This window comes from Bos grunniens, chromosome 15, assembly GCF_055505025.1.
Source record: "Bos grunniens cultivar Pamir isolate PY7600 chromosome 15, Bosgru_T2T1.0, whole genome shotgun sequence".
Lineage (NCBI taxonomy): Eukaryota > Metazoa > Chordata > Mammalia > Artiodactyla > Bovidae > Bos > Bos grunniens.
Window position 1 is genome coordinate 35,907,053 of NC_141179.1, and position 18,447 is coordinate 35,925,499.

Genomic DNA, 18,447 nt, shown 5'->3' on the forward strand with positions numbered 1-18,447 from the left:
AAGAAGAATATCAGTAGAGTCACTGTTTATTTCCTGTGCAAAGGTTACTCTTAACTGGATTTTTTAAACTCACATTTTTCAGTAGACATTTAAAATAGACATTTGGTGACTTAGAATGCAAATTGCATGTATCAGAAATTACCCATGCCTTTATGCCACATATACATACCATTATGTGTGTGTGGTTAAGAATTTGGAAATAATCTTTTAATGGTTTGAAATTAATCTGATAAATGTTCATCCAGTTTCTTTAATTTTCTCTCCACACAAGCCCTATTAGACTGTGTTGAGTGACTATTGCATTTAAGTTTTGCATGTTGAGAAATTAGGCTTTCTGTGATCTGCCTTTTTTTCCCTGCATTTGAATCTTATTGTTATTTATATAAATTCTGCCACTAAGCTGATCTTTTTTATTTACATGCATATGCACACACACAAACACAAATGACTTATGAATATTAAAACCTCAGATGAATTAGAATGTTATTTCTGTTAGAGTGGGATTGTAACAAATATTTCACAGAACTAAGAGGCAGAGGTGTTTTGAAGTTACGTTTTAGAAAATTCTCTGTTCCCCTCTTGACCTTGGAGATTGGAGTCACATATCACTTGAAGAAATTAATGGCACTTTCTATTTTTTCCAATATGCAGATTTTAAAAACAAGTATTTATACTCTTAGTTAACTCTCTATTTTTTTTGAAATCTCCTAAAATGATTATATTAATTCAGCTGTGATATTAGTGTGAGATTGTCATTATGGTATTTGTTTGTAGTTAAGCCTACTATAAATAGAATTTAGTGCCAGTTCTAGGCCTTGTTTTTTTGCTCCTGTGAAATTAGGGAGTTGGATTAGTGATCTCCAGGGTAGCTTTCAGTTTAAAGTTCTGTGAAATACTTTGATTCAGGACATTGCATTTTTTAAGTTTTTATTTCTTGTTTTTTTGACTTTCACACTCATCGTAATTGACAGAGCTTGCTGTATCTACCAGTTACTTAGGTCTCCAGAGAAAGTACTGAGAGGAATATTAGATACCAGTGGAAATTTTTCATGCTTCATTTCTGGTCTTCTAGGACAAGATGAGTATTACACTTTACACTTGTCATTCTGAGTAGCCTTTAGTTTCCTTTCTTCATTTATGGTTCCTATCTGATATTTATAATCTAAAAAGTGTCTTGAACCCAAGGAATCAAGGACTTCACCTCTGCATTTAGTTTATTTTATTCTAGATAATGCTGACTCAACTTTCTTATAAAGTAATATCAATTCAATTGAAAACCCTCACTTTTTTATTTGCCTTTTAAAACCCTCATTTTTATGTCTTCTGTCTTTCTGGTTTGGCTCTGTCTATATGTAACCTTAACTTAATAGCACATAGTATGAAATACACCATAAAGGATTTTGGTATTTGCATAAGGATAATTAATTTCCTGAGCTATAGAGCCACATTAAGCAAACAAAGCTGTTGCTTTGGTGATGATTGAGAAATGGACCCTGAATATTCATTGGAAGGACTGATATTAAAGCTCCAATATGTTGACCACCTGATGCAAACAGCTGTTTCATTGAAAAAGACGCTGATGCTGGGAAAAATGAGGGCAGGAGGAGAAGGGGGCAGCAGAGGATGAGATGGTTGGATGGCATCACCGACTCAATGGACATGAGTTTGAGTAAACTCCAGGAGACAGTGAAGAACAGGAAAGCCTGGTGTGCTGCAGTCCATGGGGTTGCAAAGAGTTGGACACAATTTAGCGACTGAACGGGGAAAATGGATGGTTTAAAGAAAATGAAAATTAGTATTAAAAAATGCTCTTTGTAGGTAATTACTTAAGAACATCAAACTACAATGTGTGGTTTAGAGTGTTCATAAAATACTTTATCTAGTCTGTTACAATGGAGAAGGCAACGGCACCCCACTCCAGTACTCTCGCCTGGAGAATCCCATGGACAGAGGAGCCTGGAGGTCTACAGTCCATGGGATCGCTAGGAGTTGGACGCGACCAAGCGACTTCACTTTCACTTTTCCCTTTCATGCATTGGAGAAGGAAATGGCAACCCACTCCAGTGTTCTTGCCTGGAGAATCCCAGGGACGGGGAAGCCTGGTGGGCTGCCATCTATGGGGTCGCACAGTCAGACACGACTGAAGCGACTTAGCAGACTGACTATAGAAGCTGTGCATGAATACTTACACTTGCTGCCTCTTCAGAACCTTTCTTATTGTCAACTCAGACTATTTTATTCTGTTCCAATCACTTGATTATTTTAATCTCTACATGGAAGTGAATAGATAAAACTTACAGCATTCATTCTATTTACAGCCCTATGGAAAGAAGATGTGAGGATTGGAACTTGTCCTCTAACTTCCAGAAGAAAGTCAGTTAAAGGAAGTCCACAAGTTTAAAGAGGCATCAAATCCTCCTTTGTCTTCAGATAATAGAAGGGCTATCTGGAGATGAGCTGTACACCTGGCTCATATATTTAAACTATTTTGCTACTGTGAATACCAAGAATACTTCACAGACAATTTTCTGCCATTCCCTAAGTTTTAGTTTTATCCACTTTGAGGGAATAAAGCCCTCATAGCACAGTAAAAACCCATTGCCTATGTTTTTCCATCATGCTAAACAACCAAAATCAATATGTAAGAGAAAGGACATCAGAAGGAAAGATTTTTAAAAGACAACAAATTTTCTATCCTTCTGGCAATTACAGTTTAGGGCTATCACCTATATCATGGTTCATTAAAAACGTATCATTTTGTGAAATTATACTGCTTAACAAAAAATCAGAAACAGAAAAACTCGTTTAATGTTGTGTATCCATTGTGTGCTTGGTTAATGTTGGTAGCATTCTGTTGAAGTACTTAATCTCTTTTCTTGGATTCCTTTCATTTAAAAGGCAGACAGGAGTCCATTCATTGCATTTCTCCTGAGCTGCTCTAGAATTGGACAAAAACACAGAACTGAATGGCTGTAAGCATGCAAAGCCTTATTCAGGGTTCTCAAATGCAGCTTTCAAAAGAGAATTTAATTTCTTCTTTTTTTGTGACTAGATTGAAGACCAACTTTCCATATACCAATCACTGTACAAATCGGGGCTATTTGTTAAGTCCAGTCACAGTACAAAGAAACATATGTGGAGAAAATGCTAGCGTGAAGGTCTCCATTGAAATTGAAGGATTTCAGCTACCAGTTACCTTCACATGTGATGGTAGGTTCATAGTTCCCGAACCATCTTGTTTTGCTCTATGTTAATGTTATTCTTTTGATAAAGTGACTCGTTTATCATTAGTTTTGTGTGTGTGTGTGTGTGTGTGTTGTGTGTGTTTGTGTGTGTGTGTGTGTGTTAAAACACTTAATATGCATTAGTTATCCTTTTCCAGAAATTGGCATTCATATGGGTAGTTTTTTGGTATGGACACCACACTCCAGTACTCTTGCCTGGAAAACCCCATGGATGGAGGAGCCTGGTAGGCTGCAGTCCGTGGGGTCGCTGAGGGTCGGACACGACTGAGTGACTTCACTTTCACTTTTCACTTTCATGCATTGGAGAAGGAAATGGCAACCCACTCCAGTGATCTTGCCCAGAGAATCCCAGGGACAGCAGAGCCTGGTGGGCTGCTGTCTATGGGGTCGCACAGAGTCGGACACGACTAAAGCGACTTAGCAGCAGCAGCAGCAGTGAGAAAGTTTACCTTTATGCTACATATTTCTTTGAAAAGTGTTGAGTATCTTGGTTAATTAGTGGCTCTTGGCCAAAACCTGAAAGCATTAGCTAGAAAGGCTAATTATGTTCTTATTCCTTATATTCTAAAAGAAGACTTATTCTTTTTAAACATCCCTTAAATTTTGATTTAGGGAATCATTGAAGTATTGAGTAAGAATTAGTACTAAAATTGAAGGAAATAATGGTCCATAACTTCTTGATTGAAGTAAGCATTGATAAGCCTTGAGAATAAGTGTTTTAATTTGTATCAAAGTTTTACTTGATATATCAAGATTTGATTCATTTAAAAAATATATCAAATGCCTATTGTTTGACTCTATGAATGTACGCATTTATAATGTACATCTCTGTTAAGAAATATAACCACATTATGGTAGAAGTGCTTTGTGTGTTTAAATGGTAACTGTTACAATACATATAAATGTGTTCAGAAATGTAGCTATTGTATTAGAGGTTTTATGGCCTTTTCTGTCAAGCTGTTGATTTTCATGAATTTTGAATATAGTCATTGTCTTCTAAAATAAGAGCTCTAAGTATAGAAATAGGTTACTTGTAATGGTTTGTAATCTTGGTATCCAGCTATTGCAAAGTATGGTAATTAAATAATAGGTCCTACTTGCTATATTTTTATTCTTTATTGGAAAATTTACCAGGCAAATGTCAGCTGTTTAAAATGGTGATTCTTTTTCCTTATAATTTGGTTTAAATAATTGCTTGCTGCTGCTGCTGCTAAGTCGCTTCAGTCGTGTCCAACTCTGTGCGACCCTAGATACGGCAGCCCACCAGGCTCCCCCGTCCCTGGGATTCTCCAGGCAAGAACACTGGAGTGGGTTGCCATTTCCTTCTCCAATGCATGAAAGTGAAAAGTGAAAGTGAAGTCACTCAGTCGTGCCCGACTCTTAGTGACCCCATGGACTGCAGCCTACCAGGCTTCTCCGTCCATGGGATTTTCCAGGCAAGAGTACTGGAGTGGGTTGCCATTGCCTTCTCCAATTGCTTGCTAGAAACTGCTAAATCTTATCCTCTTTGGAGGAGGCTGTAAAACAGAGGTGGCTTTCTTAGCTTAGATCTGCCCTGTCTAATACAATAACCACTAGCAACATGTGGGATTACTTGAAATATGGCTAATATAAATTGAGATGTTCTATAAGTATAAAATACACACTGGATTTCAAAGACTTAGTTTGAAAAGAGAATGTAAGATATCCTATTAGTAAATTTTAAATACCAGTTGCTATATATTGAAATGACATTTTAAATATATTAAATAAAACATATTATTGAAAATGGCTTCTTCTGTTTCTTTTTACTTTCTTCAATGTGACTACTAGAAAATTTTAAATTGTATATGTGTCCTGCATTATATTTTTCATATATAGTACTGTTTTAGACTGTGAGAAATAGTCTGAATAGGTATGTACTTAGAGTTAAATGAGTAAAATGAAAATAATGACTAACTCTTTTACAGTGAGTTCTACTGTAGAAATCATTATAATGCAAGCCCTTTGTTGGGTACATGATGACTTGAATCAAGTAGATGTTGGCAGCTATGTTCTGAAAGTTTGTGGTCAAGAGGAAGTGCTACAGAAGTAAGTTTTTTCATTTAATTACTGAGCAACATTTTTGGAAATTTCATTTTAATGGATTAGATTAAAAAATTTTTCAAGTTAAATTTATAATCTAAAGCCACATTGGGTTCCAGTGAATTGATTTATTGGGTCAATTAACTTATATTGAGATATGCATTATCTGACACGATCTTGCCCTTAAGAAGCTGATAGTCTTAGATGGGAAGAATGGTGGGTAATTGGTTGACAGATGAATTTAATTTTTTTTCTTTCTGCAGAGAGGCAATAGTTACTTCATTATGAACTCCATTTTCCTTTTGTGGCATGTAGTATATCTTTAGCCACAATGTTTCGCTGTGGTTTCTTTTTAGTTGCCTGAAAATATCATTATATGAATCTTTTTCTGAACCTACCAGAAATTCTCTGTCCCTGTCTTTTTCCCTTCTTTGTCTTCATCTTCTTTCTTCTTTGCTTTAACACTTCTCATGTAGAATTATTCCTCTATTTAAATGCTCATATTTGATGTAAAAATCTTTGTCATCCTCTTCAATTTCTGATGCATAAACAATTCATATTTACTCTCTATTATTTCTAATTTGAGGAGAATAATGTCGATGAATAACTAATATATTTTAACAGTAATCATTGTCTTGGAAGTCATGAACATATTCAAAACTGTCGAAAATGGGACACAGAGATTAAACTGCAACTTTTGACCTTCAGCGCAATGTGTCAAAATCTGGCCCGAACAGTAAGTGTATACCCTATACTGAATTGCGTTTGGTTGAATCTGAATAACATTGTTAATCAGCCAGTTTGCAGTTTATACCTTCTTTAAGAGATTTGGGTTTGACTGTGAGTGAGGAACTGTGAGTGATGGGGGGAAACTTTCAATCATGGAGGTTTAGGTAGCATAATACTCAGAGCTGGAGGCATGTGTGAAAATCAAAGTTTTATAAGAGTTTGACTTGTAATAGTTTTACCCAAGTTGCACAATGAAAACATCAGCATCAGTCAAGGAGAACTGAGGAAAAAAGATTTTGAATGCTAAATATGGATTGGGGGAGAAAAAGATACATATTGACATTTGCACCAAACTGAGGAAAATATATTATTTTTCACCACATGAAAACTAATTCTCTGTTCTAAAAGTATAGTACTTTATTTTGAGGTTAAAGCAAAATAGAATATAAGAATTTAGGCCATTTTATTTCTTGATGAATTTTGATATGTAAAGAGAGATAATCTTTCTTCATTTGGTAGAATTTGGGGAAGAAAAATATCTGTCATTTCTGCTTTCTCTTTTCTTTATTTTCCTCAGTTTTGCTCCTATGTTAAGTAGAGTTTATTTCACTTGGGTGAAAACTGTTTCACAAAATTCAGTACATTTTATCATATCATTAGTAACTTTTCTTTTCAGTTTCCTAAGGAGTGATGTTCTTGAGTACTTTGCATAGTAAGGGTTATCGTTGAAAAGACCAGAACCTCACTTATTGAGGGTGAGGTAGAAGGAAATTTGATTATCATTAGAAAATATAATGCAGAAATTTAGATGATCTCTTGTCATCTGGTTCCCACCTCACCTTCATTTGGCTGTCAGCCATCTTTAAAAGTGTTTTTAACTCTTCATTCTCTCTCAATAGAACAGAAGTGGTTTTCCTTTGAAAAAATTTACATATCAGAAAATAGACTTCAAAGTATTTATGTTTTTTCCACTTAAAAAACAGGTTTTTTAGAAGACAGTCACTTTTCTGAGTCAATTATAAATATTTAAAGCCTCAGTTCTGAAAAATCACTTTCTTTTCAAGAGTTTATCATATGCTTAACCCTGTTTAACTTGGCAGCAGAAAGACTAATGGATTTCATTATTTGATAAATGTTTGTATGTGTTTATTTAGGCGGAAGATGATGAAACACCTGTGGATTTAAACAAACACCTGCATCAAATAGAAAAACCTTATAAAGAAGTCATGACGAGGTGTGGCATCTGAAACATTAATTTCAGATTTTCAAACTTTACTTTTGGATGTGAATGCATTTATTTTAGTAAATAAAACAATCATTCTTGTATATAGTATCTTTCAGCCACAATAACTGTTCTTCATTTTAGACATCCTGTTGAAGAACTTTTAGATTTGTATCACAATCAAGTGGAGTTGGCTCTTCAAATTGAAGTAAGTTCTAATTTATATTTTGGCATGATGGTTTAAAGATTCTTTTCCCTGTATTCTCTTAAATACTATTGTTGAAATTGGATTAAATATTTTAGAAGGACTATTTAAACTATATTCTTGATGTTGCTATTTGAGAACTTGTTTTCTGATCCAACATATTAATAGAAATTTAGTACTTGGGTTACTTCAGCTTCATTACTAAGAGGAACCTTCAGTTCAATTCAAAAAGCATTTATTGAATGCTTGCTAGATGTGCTGGGGTTGTGAAAATGAATGACCTGAGCCCCACTTACCAGGAACTTAAACAGAGACTTAAATAGAATTTCAATATAGTAAATGTAGAATAGGGGTATGCATTGAGGTTTTTTGAGAGATCAAACAAGAGCACTTTTCCAGTCAACTTGAGAGTTCAAGGAAGAGGCCTCTAAGAAGGGTTGTTGCCAAGTCTTAAATGGTATGAGTTAGCTAGAAGATAGTTGGAAAGGGCATGTGAACAAAAGTATATAGGTGTGAAACATATGGGGAAGTATAAGCACTTATCTAATACAGAGTATGAGGTGAAGATTGAAAGATGACATTGGAGATAGGCCAATATAAATTACCACCCTGTAATCCATATTATGTTTTACTTTATTCTCCAGATCAGGGGGCCATATATAGTCCACTTCCAATTCTTGTAAATAAAAATTTGGCGGGGGCACAGCCACATCCATTTGTTTACATGTTTTCTATGACTGCATCTGTGCTCTAATACTAAAGTTGAGTAGTTTGCCCTGCAAAGCCTAAACAAGTTACTATTTTCATTTTATAGGAAATGTTTGCTGACCCCTTCTGTAATCATTTAAGTTGTTATTTAAGGTGTTTTAAGCTGAGGGTAGGAGGTAGAGTGGGATAGAGTAGTTGACTTGTTTAATCTTGATCTTTGAAGTCCCTCTGCCTAAAGGAAGTTAAATTTAGGGTTGCCAGGATTGGTCTCAGGGAGACTACTTAGGCAAGACTTTTTATAGTGGTCTAGGTAAAAGACAGGCTTCCCTGGTGGCTCAGTGGTAAAGAGTCCACCTGCCAATGCAGGAGATGTCGATTCAGTCCCTGGGTCAGGAAGATCCACTGGAGAAGGAAATGGCAACCCACTCCACTATTCTTGCCTGAGACATCCTATGGACACAGGAGCCTGGTGGACTATAGTCCGTGGGGTCATGAAAGAGCTGGACATGACTTAGTGACTAAACAACAACAGCAGGTAATATATAATGAGTATGGTGACAGTAAAGAGAAGGGACTGATTAACGATATTTAGGAGATAAAATTGGTTAGATTTTGATAGATAATGAGATATAAGTGAAGAAATAGTGTAGGATGACTTCCAGATTTCTAGCTACTAGTATATATTTTTTATCAGTATATAATTATGTCAATTTATTTAATAGATATTTACTGAATTCTCTCTCAAGTCACTGTTGCAGGTGTTGAGCATATAACAGTGGATAAAAGAAACTGTAATCCTTGCCCTTTAGAGAATTTACATTCTAGTTAGAGGAAACAGAAGTTTAGTAATAAACTGGCAAGGTATATATCAGGTGGTAAGTGCTGTTAGAGAAAAATAAAGGGGGGAGGGTAATGTTGCAATTTCAAATAAGATAATCAGAGAAGGGCTCATTGAGAAAATGAATTTGAGTAAATTACCAGAGAAGAGAGGAAGAAGCTACCTGGTTATCTGGGGAAAGGGTATGCCTGGTATATAGAAGGTCTGCCAGGCTAGACTAGAATGAGGAGAGGGGCAAGAGTAGAAACAAATCAGTGAGGAGAGAGAATGATGGCTTAGACCAGAGTGATAGTAAAAGTGATGAAAAGTTAATGCTAGGAAGATTTACCAATAGATTGGATGTGGAACATGAGAGAGAGAGATGAGTAACTTCAGAATTTTCTACCTGAACATGTTGGAAGTTTGGAGTTGCCTTTAGTGAGAGGTAGTGTGAGATGAGTGCAATTGTGCAGTAGTTTGAGCATTCTTTGGCATTGCCTTTCTTTGGGATTGAAATGAAAACTGACCTTTTCCAGTGCTGTGGCCACTGCTGTGTTTTCCAGATTTGCTGGGATATCGAGTGCAGCACTTGCACAGCATCATCTTTCAGGATTACCCTAGGGGCTTCCCTAGTGGCTCAGACGTAAAGAATCCACCTAGAATGCAGGAGACCTGGGTTTGATCCCTGGGTTGGGAAGATCCCCTGGAGGAAGGATCATCTCCCTCTCCAGTACTCTCGGCTGGAGAATCCCATGGACAGAGGGACCTGGCAGGCTACGATCCATGGGATCGCAAAGAGTCAGACACAACTGAGCAACTAACACTTAAATCCCCTACCTAGGTTGATCATCACTTCAGATTCAGATGTCTGATACTTAACTTTTTATATAAATGTCTAACATCTCAGATTTAAGATGTATAAAACCATGTTTTTATTCTACCCTTTATATCTATTCGTCAGTCTTCCCCTTCTTAATAAAATGGCCGCTCTGTCCTTCCATTTGCTCAGGCCAAAACTTCGGAGTCATTTTTGATTTCCCAAGAAAAAGATAATTCACATCTCACATGCAGTTCCATTTCTGTCAACTTTACCTCAGAAATACATTCAGAATGTGACAACTCTCTCCACTACCAGGGCTATACTCCTAGTCAACTACAAGAGTTAACAGCGATTGCCTACTGGTCTTCCAACTTCTACCTGTCCTTCTATAGCCTGTCTTCAATAGGCAATCAAAATTATATTTTAAAAACAAATCACTAAATGCAGTGTGGTATCCTGGATTATATCATGGAAGAGGAGAAATACATTTGGAAACACTGGTATAATCTGAATAAAGTCTGCAGTTTAGGTAATAATAATGTAGTGAGTATTAATGTCTTAGTTTTGACAAATTTAACATGGTTATATAAGAAATTACTTAACCAGTTTCCTTTAATGTTGAATGAGAACTCTCTGTACTATTCTTGTAAATCTAAAATTGTTCCAAAATAAAAAAAAATTATTTTTAAAAATGAATATAAGCACAGAAAGCAAATGTAAAATGAGAGAAAATCAAAGCCAAAAAGTGGTTGCTTGAAAAGATTAATCAAATTTATAAACCCTTAAGAGTATTAAACCATGCCACTATTTTGTTTAATATCCTGTTTACCATCTCAGTGAAATTTAAATCTTAATTATGATTTCAAAGCCCTACACATTCTGAGCTCTCTCTGATGGCTTCCTACCTACCCCTTTCTTTAAATGTGTGTGTGTGTGTGTTTTCTTTTCCTTTTTCTTTTTTAAACTGGAATGGGGTTGCCATTTCCTCCTCCAGGGGATCTTCCCAACCCAGGGATCAAAGCTGCGTCACCTGGAATAGTGCTTTTTTAAAAATATATTTTATTTATTTGACTGCACCAGATCTTAGTTGCAGCATATTGCATGTTTTTTAGTTGAGGCAGGCAGGATCTAGTTCCCTCGCAGGAAATGAACCTAGACCCCCTGCATCCCTGCTTTGGAGCGTGATGTCTTAGCCTCTGGACCACCAGGAAAGTCCTTTCTACCCCTGTCTTCCTTTGTTCTAATTGACCTGCAGGTATGCTTCCCAACTGGGACCCTTGTACTTGTTCCTTCTTTTAATGCTGTTTCTCCAGATACTTGGGTAACTTATTCTTTCAGTTCCTTAGGGTCTGTGCTCTGATGTCTAATAAGAGAGCTCTTCACTGACCATCTAATGGGAAATAGCAACTCTCTATCATATCTATTCCCCATATTTTGTATTGCTTTATTGAGATACAATTTATGGATCATAAAATTTATCCATTTAATGTGTACAATTCAATGATTATTTTAGCAGATGAATCAGTTCAGTTCAGTTCAGTTGCTCAGTCTTGTCCGACTCTTTGCGACCCCATGAATCGCAGCACGCCAGGCCTCCCTGCATCATCAATTGCCAGAGTTCACTCAAACTTACGTCCATCGAGTCGGTGATGCCATCCAGCCATCTTATCCTCTGTCGTCCCCTTCACCTCCTGCCCCGAATCCCTCCCAGCATCAGGGTCTTTTCCAATGAGTCAACTCTTTACATGAGGTGGCCAAAGTATTGGAGTTTCAGCTTTAGCATCAGTCCTTCCAGTGAACACCCAGGACTGATCTCCTTTAGGATGTACTGGTTGGACCTCCTTGCAGTCCAGGGGACTCTCAAGATAGAGTTGTATAATTGTCATTACAGTGGTGTTTTAGAACATAAGTTTCCATGTGCTACTTTCCACTCATTCTCCCATTCCCATCCTCAGCCCCAGACAACTACTAACCTGGTTCCTATCTCAATAGATTTCCCTTTAATGGAGATTTCCTGTAAATGGAATCATACCCTGTGTAATCCTTTATATCTGATTTCTTTTACATATCATAGTGTTTTTTTTTAATTGGAGGATAATTGCTTTATAATGTTGTGTTAGTTTCTGCTGTACAACAATGTGAATCAGCTGAAAGTATACATATATCGTCTTCCTCATGAGCTTCCTTTCCCGTTCCATCCTACCCATCTAGGTCATCACGGAGCACCGAGCCAAACTCCTGTGTTATACAGCAGCTTCCCACTAGCTAACTGTTTTATACCTACCATACTGTCTTAAGCTTTGTTCATGTAGTGTGTATCCATTGTTTTGTTTTATTGCTGAACCCTTCTGTTGTTTGGCTGTACCATGTTTTATTTATCTAGTCACCAAGTAACTGACATTTTTAACTGTTTGTACTTTTTGCTTTTATTTTTTAAAACTGTTTATTTAATTTCTGGTTGCTTTGCTTGGGCTTTCTCTAGTCGTGGTGAGTGGGGGCTACTCTCTAGTTCTGGTGCTTGGGCTTCTCATTGCAGTGGCTTCTCTTGTTTTGGGGTACAGGATCTAAGCACATGGGCTTCAGTAGCTGTGGCACGCTGGCTTAGTTGCTCTGTGGCATATGGAATCTTCCTGGACCAGGAAGATGAACTCGTGTCCCCTGCATTGGCAGGCAGATTCTTATCCACTGTACTACCAGAGAAGCCCCTATTTGCAGTTTTTGATTAATATGCATAATGTTGCTATAAACATTCATGTGTAAGTCTGTGTAGATGTATGTTTTAATTTCTCTTTAGGCAGGTTTATGGGAGAGATCAGGAAGTTGCAAAAGTTTTGATTCCTCCTTGTCTTAGTTTTCTAGGGATAAGATGTTAATTTATTTCACTAAAATGAAGCTAGATGTTTTGAGGTAAAGAATAATGGTTTAGCTTCATACTCTAAGGGAAATAGAAAATAAAGCTGACCAAGGGCTTGTAAATGTTAAGTGGCATGCAGATGCTGGCTGAAATCTGAGATGATTGGATCTTTAGGATTGTGAGCTATTCTGTAGATGTACGTGCTGCCTGGTAGAAGAAGTAGAGAAGTCTCCGAGCTCGGAAAATAGGTTTGGTCAGAATGAGAGTGTGTGGGCTGGAAGCAAAGGAGACTGTGATCAGAATATGATACTGTTAAGATTCTGATAGGGCACACAGTTTGGGGGTTGAAAATGTTGTGAATTTGCCACGTGAACAGTTAACTGAGGCTTCTTTTAGGGTATAGGATAGAAAGTCAGATAAATGTCCAGAGCAAAAATAAGGCAGATAGTAGAGGTAATACATGCCAGTAGCAAGGCAGATCAGTCAGTCACAGGCCAAGTCAGGCAACAGAAACTATAGTAGATTTTTGAACAGGGAAACTTAAAGAATTGTTAATTAGTAAAAGGTAGTTAATTACTATAAGGGATAAAAGAGGGCTAAAGCAGGAGTTGCATATTAATGCCAAATCTGGCCATTAATCCAGTTTTGTAAATAAAGTTTTATTGGAACACAGCCATGCTCACTAATTTATATATTAGAAAGTGAAAGTGAAGTCACTCAGTTGTGTCCAACTCTTTGTGACCCCATGGACTGTAGCCTACCAGGCTCCTCAGTCCATGGGATTTTCCAGGCAAGAATACTAGAGTGAGTTGCCATTTCCTTCTCCAGGAGATCTTCCCAACCCAGGAATTGAACCCAGGTCTCCCATATTGTAGGCAGATGTTTTACTGTCTGAGCCACCAGGGCCTCAATTTATATATTACCTATGTCTGTTTTCATGCCGAGTTGAATTGTGACAGACTGGCCTACAAAACCTAAAACATTTGTTCTCAGGTCTTAAAACAATGCCAGCCTTGCTCTAAGAGGTCCAGAAGTAACAGGTGCCAGGTGCAAAGAAGCAGTCATCAAGTACAGGTTGAGGAACAGTGGAAAGTGAAGGAACTTTGAGGATTTATGACAGAGCCTCTTCCCCAACCCCAGGCTGAAATTCAGCCTCTTTGAAATGGGTATGGCTGTGTTGCCTATAGCAAAGAAACTTGTTAGTGCTCTCAGATGGGAAGAGCGTGGCCTGAGGGTGCAGCTGGAGCTGATCTTTGAGGACACTGGGCTTCCACACTGAATTTTAAAACGGAGGACTGGAACCCTGATGAAAATATTTTCCTGCTGCTCTTGCCTTTGAGTGTCCTTTCACTGCTCTCTAGTCACAACACCTAACATTGTGCTAGCTGGCAAGGAGGATTGTTTATAAGGTCTAGTTCTAGAATTACAAAGTAGAGCAAAGGGTAGATTTGGAATTGGCACACAATAAATTGATAACTGCCACATAAAAGTGGTGGAGAATAGTATAGGAGAATGATATGAGCCTCAGAGGTTTTTGCATGAAAGTGGAAGAATAAAAGAAAGCAGAAGCACGAGCAAGCAAAAACGGAAGCCTTCAGGATCTGAGGACTGCAAGGTAATTAGGTGTTTGAGAAAATGAGGTGGTTTCATTTAAGCATGCACACAAAGAGAACATTGGGTGTAGCCAAACCTCAAAGCTGGAAAATTTTAAATTTTTAAGGGATTGTACAGTACTGAGTTTCAGTCCTTTCTAGCAGTACTTGGCATTTAAGTTTGGCATAAATATTTTATGAATTAATTCATTATATAAAAATGTGTCTTAATGAGATGTGCTCTAAAACAGTGATGGGGTAGTGAAGAAGTATTTTTAAATCATCCTCATCATGTAAGTTATTTTATAATGTATTTGTACATGTACTTTAGATTCACGGTAGAAAGGACTGTGGTTGAATAGTAAGGAAGGATTGTGCTCACAAGTGTTTTCATCATATAAAACTTAGAAAGTGAATGTTGTATAGATTTAAATGTCGCTGAAAAGTTGGCTCACTTTTAGTAACTGTTGCCCTGTGTTATTTGTGACCAGTCTTATTAGAGATTGGTCACAAGTTAATTGGTCTGTGTGTGGGGTTTTTTTTTTTTTTTTTTTTTTTGTCTCTGGTTTTTGATACCAAAATTATGCAGGAGAGCGAGAATAGTTTTTAGTGTGTTTTTAGTGTGGAAATTATTCCCAAATGAAAATTAAAAAGATGACTCAAGTTTTTTAATGATTTCAGAATTTGTTAGTAACTTATTACTTTCGCTCCTGACTCTAATAAGAAATTAAAAGGGATTTGCATGTGAATAATTATATCAGGCAAAGTGAAAATTAACCAGGCCTGCTTTTTCCTACTTCAAAGTAAAGTATGTAATTGGCACTTCCCTGACAGTTCAGTGGTTAAGACTCAGTGCTTCCACTGTAGGGGTGTGGGATCCCTGGTGGGGGCAGAGGGTGAAAACAAAGTAAATTATGTAATTGAAAAGCTATCTTGTTTCTTTTCTTTTTCATCATAAAAGCGTAAAGGATACCTGTTCTTAGGCACATCTAAAATGTTTGCTTTTTCCCTCTTCCCTAAAATTGATCCTTAAAATTCCACATATTTATGTTTATATTACTTTTTATTTTTAAAGAATCAGCACAGAGCAGTAGATCAAGTAATTAAAGCTGTAAGAAAAATCTGTGGTGCTTTAGATGGCGTGGAGACTCTTGCCATTACAGAATCGGTAAAGAAGCTGAAGAGAGCAGTAAATCTTCCAAGGAGTAGAAGTGCTGAAGTGAGTATTTTTTAGTCGTTAGCATTTTATCACATGCAAATATGTACATAAGTGAGCATCTGTCATTTAAACTGGGAAATTTTTGCTTCTGCTAGACAAAATGTTACCATTTTAACTCTAGCTTTTACTTTTGAGCTGATTTGGTCACTTATTTGGTAAGGTGAGGGAATTTCCAAGAGGAGATGGACTGCCTTGAAGAATTTTGTGAGAGTTGACATTGAATAAATGGATATCCAGCTGAACTTTTTGTGTGTAGAGGAGAAACTCTGGCAAAAATGAGTTGGTCGAAGATTTTAAGGTAATACTGCCCTTGAAGGAGCTGGATATTAATAGCTAACATTTCTCCCTCTGGATGCAAATGTCCATGGTTGTCAATGGGGAAGTTCTGCTTTGGAGTAAACCTCCTTCCTATTGGAAAGACCCAGAAGTCTCTGTAATAGTGACTTAAATTGCCTCAGAAGCAACCAGATTAGGAGCCCTCACTTGATATCATACTGTTGTATTTAGTAAAAGTCCTCCCTGTGGTATTTTCCACTGGGATTTAATTAACTGTTCAGAGGGATGTTCATAGCTCTGATTGGAAGGATGAAAGAAGGATCACAAGACATGATAACTTTCAAGAAAGGAAAAGTTATGTTGATGGTATGTTCTTCAACAAATGTCTGGGAAATAACTCAATCCATTTATTGTCTCAAAGACCCTATCCATATGGTATACAGAAATTTGAGTCTCTCGTGTTTTGTTAGTTTGTTCTTATTATGTGCTTGTTTTTTAGAAATTAAAAAACATCTGAAATCATTTGGAGGCAATAAAATGCCATGGTCTGGGATTTCCCCAGTGGTCCAGTGGTTAAAGAATCAGTCCTGCAATTCAGGGGACATAGGTTCAGTCCCTGGTTGGGGAACTAAGATCCCACATGCTGTGGAGCAGCTAAGCCTGCCAGCCACAGCTACTGAGCCCAGGTGCTCTGGAACCCATGTGACACAACTTTAGAGAGTCCATGTGTTGCAACAAAAGATGCCACATGTTGCAACAAAGATCCTGCATGCTGAAACTAAGACCTGATGCAGGCAAATAAATAAATAAGTATTTCTTTAAAAAAAAAAAAAATGCCATGGTCCTAATGCTGTCTGAGGCTTCTATTCATTATATTCATTTGCTGGGTAAATGAGCAGAGAGTAGGAGATAAACTCAGTTCAAATAATTATAAGGGTTTTTTTGAGACACGAAATGGTAATAAGTAGATTTCTAGTTTCTTTAAGGATATGCTTATGCTAATCATAGAGCAAGTAATGGAAAATAAAATACTGTATTAATATATTTAGCACATTTGAGTTTCAAATATTAATTACCAAAAAATGATTTGATGAGGCAGATTTTGCTGAGTTTATTTTGCAGTACTTTTCATTTATTGCATGGTTTTCTTGATATTGAAAGTATCTTTTTATTTGGTTTGGGACATTCACTTTCTTTTTGCATTCTTTTTTATTGTTTTATTAATTCTTCAGACACTTGGAAAGTTTCTCCAGTGAAGGATTTCTTTGATATAGAGTTTAATAAGTGTATTGAAATTAAAAGTAAACATTTTATATTCCATCATGGGTGATTTTCTGACTAATCTGTATGTGTGTAAGCAGGCAACTTTACTGTCTGGAGGAGGAGACATTAACAGGAGTTCAAGTAGGGGTATGTATTTAAGTTCCTTACATTTTAGGAGTAATTGTTGCTTTTACAGAGAATTATATTAACAATTTCTTTAAATCTAGGCTCACTGAATCCTGAAAATCCTTTTCAAGTAAGCATGGACCAGTTAACTGCGGCAATTTATGATCTTCTCAGACTCCATGCAAATTCTGGTAGAGGTTCTGTAGATTGTGCCCAAAGTAACGGGAACATTAAGGAAGCATGGACTACAACAGAACAGCTCCAGTTTACAATTTTTGCTGCTCATGGTATTTCAAGTAACTGGGTATCAAAGTAAGTAGCTATTTAGAAGAAGATATGTACAACTTTACCTGGAGGCTAATATAACCTTGTAAAACATCAGCATCCACTGTTACCTTGGTCTTTAAATGGATACTTGATCCACCAAATACCTTTGTGTTTTTCCTAAGAATTACAAAGATGTTTGATGCTGTTAGTAAATATTATTATCACTCTCACTACATGCAGAAAAAGCAGGAAAATATATTTAAACTAACAAGGGCAAATGTTAATAAATTAGTTAATTTATGACTGCTGTTTCTGGCTTGCCTTTAGAACCAGGGTAGTGGGACTAGACTTTTTTAGCACATTTATTTTTCCTCTTTAGTAGTTTTTACAGTTTACTCTTGTTAGACTTTGAAGTCTACAAGGGCATATTTCTTTTGTTGAATTTTTAATATGGGTTTTTCTTTTTTGATTTTTTTTTTTTTTTTTTTTTTGTCAGTACCAAAAAGTTTACCACCTTCAGCTTATCTGGAAATGACTAGTATAAACTGAAAAGTCCAAATTGGATATATTTAATGAAATAATTTTTTTTTTTGAAATAATTTTTATAATAGTTTAATGCTATAAAATAAAGACAAGTTGTTGCTGTTGTTCAGTTGCTAAGTTATCTCTGACTCTTCTCGACTGCATGGACTGCAGCATGTTAGGCTTCCTTATCCTTCAGTATCTCCTGGAGTTTTCTCAGATTCATGTCCATCGAGTCAATGACACTATCTAATCATCTCATCCTCTGCCGCCCTCTCCTCCTTTTGCCTTCAATCTTTGCCAGCATCAGGGTTTTTTCCAGTGAGTCAGCTCTTTGCACCTGATGGCCAAAATATTGGAGCTTCAGCTTCAACATTAGTCCTTCCAATGAATATTCAGGGTTAATTTCCTTTAGGATTGACTGGTTTGATCTCCTTGCTGTCCAAGGGACCCTCAAGAGTCTTCTCCGGCACCATAATTCAAAGGCATCAGTTCTTCAGCACTCAGCCTTTATGGTC

General features: G+C 36.7%; 1 protein-coding gene across 8 annotated transcripts in view; it reads left to right on the forward strand.

Moving 5' to 3' along the window:
• Window positions 1-18,447, forward strand: part of PIK3C2A (phosphatidylinositol-4-phosphate 3-kinase catalytic subunit type 2 alpha) — a 107,412-nt gene that overhangs the window by 51,900 nt on the left and 37,065 nt on the right. For 7 of the 8 annotated variants that reach the window (XM_086339779.1, XM_086339783.1, XM_086339782.1 and 4 more), the window contains 8 exons: window positions 3,053-3,210; window positions 5,195-5,315; window positions 5,934-6,045; window positions 7,193-7,272; window positions 7,405-7,468; window positions 15,332-15,475; window positions 17,113-17,161; window positions 17,242-17,452. In XM_086339779.1, coding sequence (XP_086195905.1) covers window positions 3,053-3,210; window positions 5,195-5,315; window positions 5,934-6,045; window positions 7,193-7,272; window positions 7,405-7,468; window positions 15,332-15,475; window positions 17,113-17,161; window positions 17,242-17,452 — 939 coding nt within the window. Of the gene's footprint in view, window positions 1-3,052; window positions 3,211-5,194; window positions 5,316-5,933; window positions 6,046-7,192; window positions 7,273-7,404; window positions 7,469-12,021; window positions 14,280-15,331; window positions 15,476-17,112; window positions 17,162-17,241; window positions 17,453-18,447 lie in introns of those variants that run through there. The other variant, XM_086339787.1, reaches the window with a different exon arrangement.